We start from the raw sequence: 1799 nt of genomic DNA, 5'->3' as shown, positions 1-1799 counted from the left end.
CTCCGCCCCATCCACCGCGGCCCCAGACCCTGTGGTGCCCCCACTGCCCGCCAAGCGGCATTTGACAGAGCTCAGCCTTCCGCCCGTGCCCCCCCGCACTGGGCACCCCCGCCCACTGGTGAGGTGAGTGGATGCGTGCAGGGTGGGAGGGACATGGGCAGAGGATCTAGAGGGTCACTATGGGGAGGGAGCAGGAGGGAAGGTTGTGGCCTTTGACACTGGGGTAAGAAAGGCACCTTGGTGGCAGGAACAACATGCGCAAAGTTCAGAGGTGGGAAGTGCAGTCCTCGTGGCTCTGAACAGACAATGCAGTGTGAGTGATGGTGAGACTTGTGGGTGGCACTGGTGGGACATGCCGTGAAGGCCAGGTGGGGAGCCGGGAGAGTTTTCAGCAGAGCAATCAATTGCTGAGTACGAAAGAATGACCCTGGCTGCTGGTAACGTTGGTGGAGGAGGAGGCTGGGAGACCAGTGAGAGGCACAGGGCCACCTGTGAGGCCCCCACTAAGGCTGTACGCATGAGACTGGAGAGGAGTGGGCAGACTGGAGTGAGAGCTTGGCCCCAGGGTGGACAGGGCTTGGGGCTGGGCCGGGCATGAGCAGAGAGGGCACGAGGAAGCACATGGCATCCAGGTTTCCATCTTGATGGTCCGTCCTTGATCTGTGATCTGAGCACAGAGGGGAGTTTGGGAGGAGGTTGGGTTCATTTTGGGGCTTGGCGAGTATTAGATACTGGGAAACTGGCACCTATATCTGCAGTCGGGAGGTAACATGTGGAGGAAATGGGGAGTCTGGAATGAAGAACTTGTCCTGGAGATCGCAGCAACGGCCCAGGGCTTGGTGCTGGGGCTCCTGTCTTCCCCTTTCACGTGGCTCCTGCCAAATGTCAGTTCTCAGGCCACATCCTGCTCACCCTCTCTCCTCCCCAGAACCATTTTCCCCCCTCCTAGCTCCTGGTACTCCTGTTTCCTTTCTTTCTTTTTCAGTATGTTTTTATTTTGGGGGGTGGGGGCACCGCTGCATGTGGCATGTGAGATCTTAGTTCCCTGACCAGGGACTGAACCCATGATTTCTGCATTGGGAGCATGGAGTCTAAATCACTGGGCCACCAGGGAAGTCCCCTTCTTGTTTTCCTGAGTTTCCGCCTACTTCTGTGGACATTGCATTTAACCTCCTTTACAAATGCCCTCCCTTTCTGCAACTTGCTGGGGTGCCCAGCTTAGGGGAGATCCTCAGGTGTGGCTGTGTATGTAATGAAGGGTATAATGGGGCTTTATTGTAGCACTTGGGCCAAGTCAGCCTAATCTGGGAAGGCTTCTTGGAGGAGGAACAGACGTGCAGAGAGAGATCCCCTGGTCTCTGTTATTGTTGGGCACTGTGCTTGGTGCTTAACTTACATAACCTTGTTCGATCCCTGCTCAGGTCCTCTGGGGCATTTGTGTCCTATTTCAAGTAGAGAAACTAAGGGTCAGAGAAGAGAGGGGAGCACTGGCTGGATCCATGCCTAGTACATGCCGAGGGAGCCCCTGTGGGGAGGACCTGGGAGGTTTTCCCCCTTAGAGGAGAGGGGCATTAAAGGGCCTTCTGAGGCCAAGCCAGGGCTGTGGTGTTTTGAGGTTTGATTGATAAGACCACAAAAAGAGTTTATTGTGCCTTTCATAGGTTCACACACTGGGAGCAGTAATGGGATTCCCCCTAGGAGCTTGACTCGGAGAAGGCAATGGCACCCCACTCCAGTACTCTTGCCTGGAAAATCCCATGGACGGAGGAGCCTGGTAGGCTGCAGTCCATGGGGTCGCT

At 55.9% G+C, this 1799-nt stretch overlaps 1 protein-coding gene across 1 annotated transcript in view; it reads left to right on the top strand.

The window, feature by feature from the left end:
* LOC104995592 overlaps window positions 1-1455 on the top strand; it is a 23776-nt gene extending 22321 nt beyond the window's left edge. Inside the window, exons 4-5 of the mRNA XM_010849526.1 lie at window positions 27-123; window positions 1422-1455. Of these exons, the coding sequence (XP_010847828.1) occupies window positions 27-123; window positions 1422-1455 (131 nt within the window). The remainder of the gene's footprint in view (window positions 1-26; window positions 124-1421) is intronic.
* The last annotated feature ends 344 nt before the right edge of the window (window positions 1456-1799 follow it).

This window comes from Bison bison, unplaced genomic scaffold (genome assembly GCF_000754665.1).
Source record: "Bison bison bison isolate TAMUID 2011002044 unplaced genomic scaffold, Bison_UMD1.0 scf7180017864284, whole genome shotgun sequence".
NCBI classification, from domain to species: domain Eukaryota; kingdom Metazoa; phylum Chordata; class Mammalia; order Artiodactyla; family Bovidae; genus Bison; species Bison bison.
Note: the sequence above shows the minus strand (reverse complement) of the source record. Positions and strands in the feature narration are given on the sequence as shown.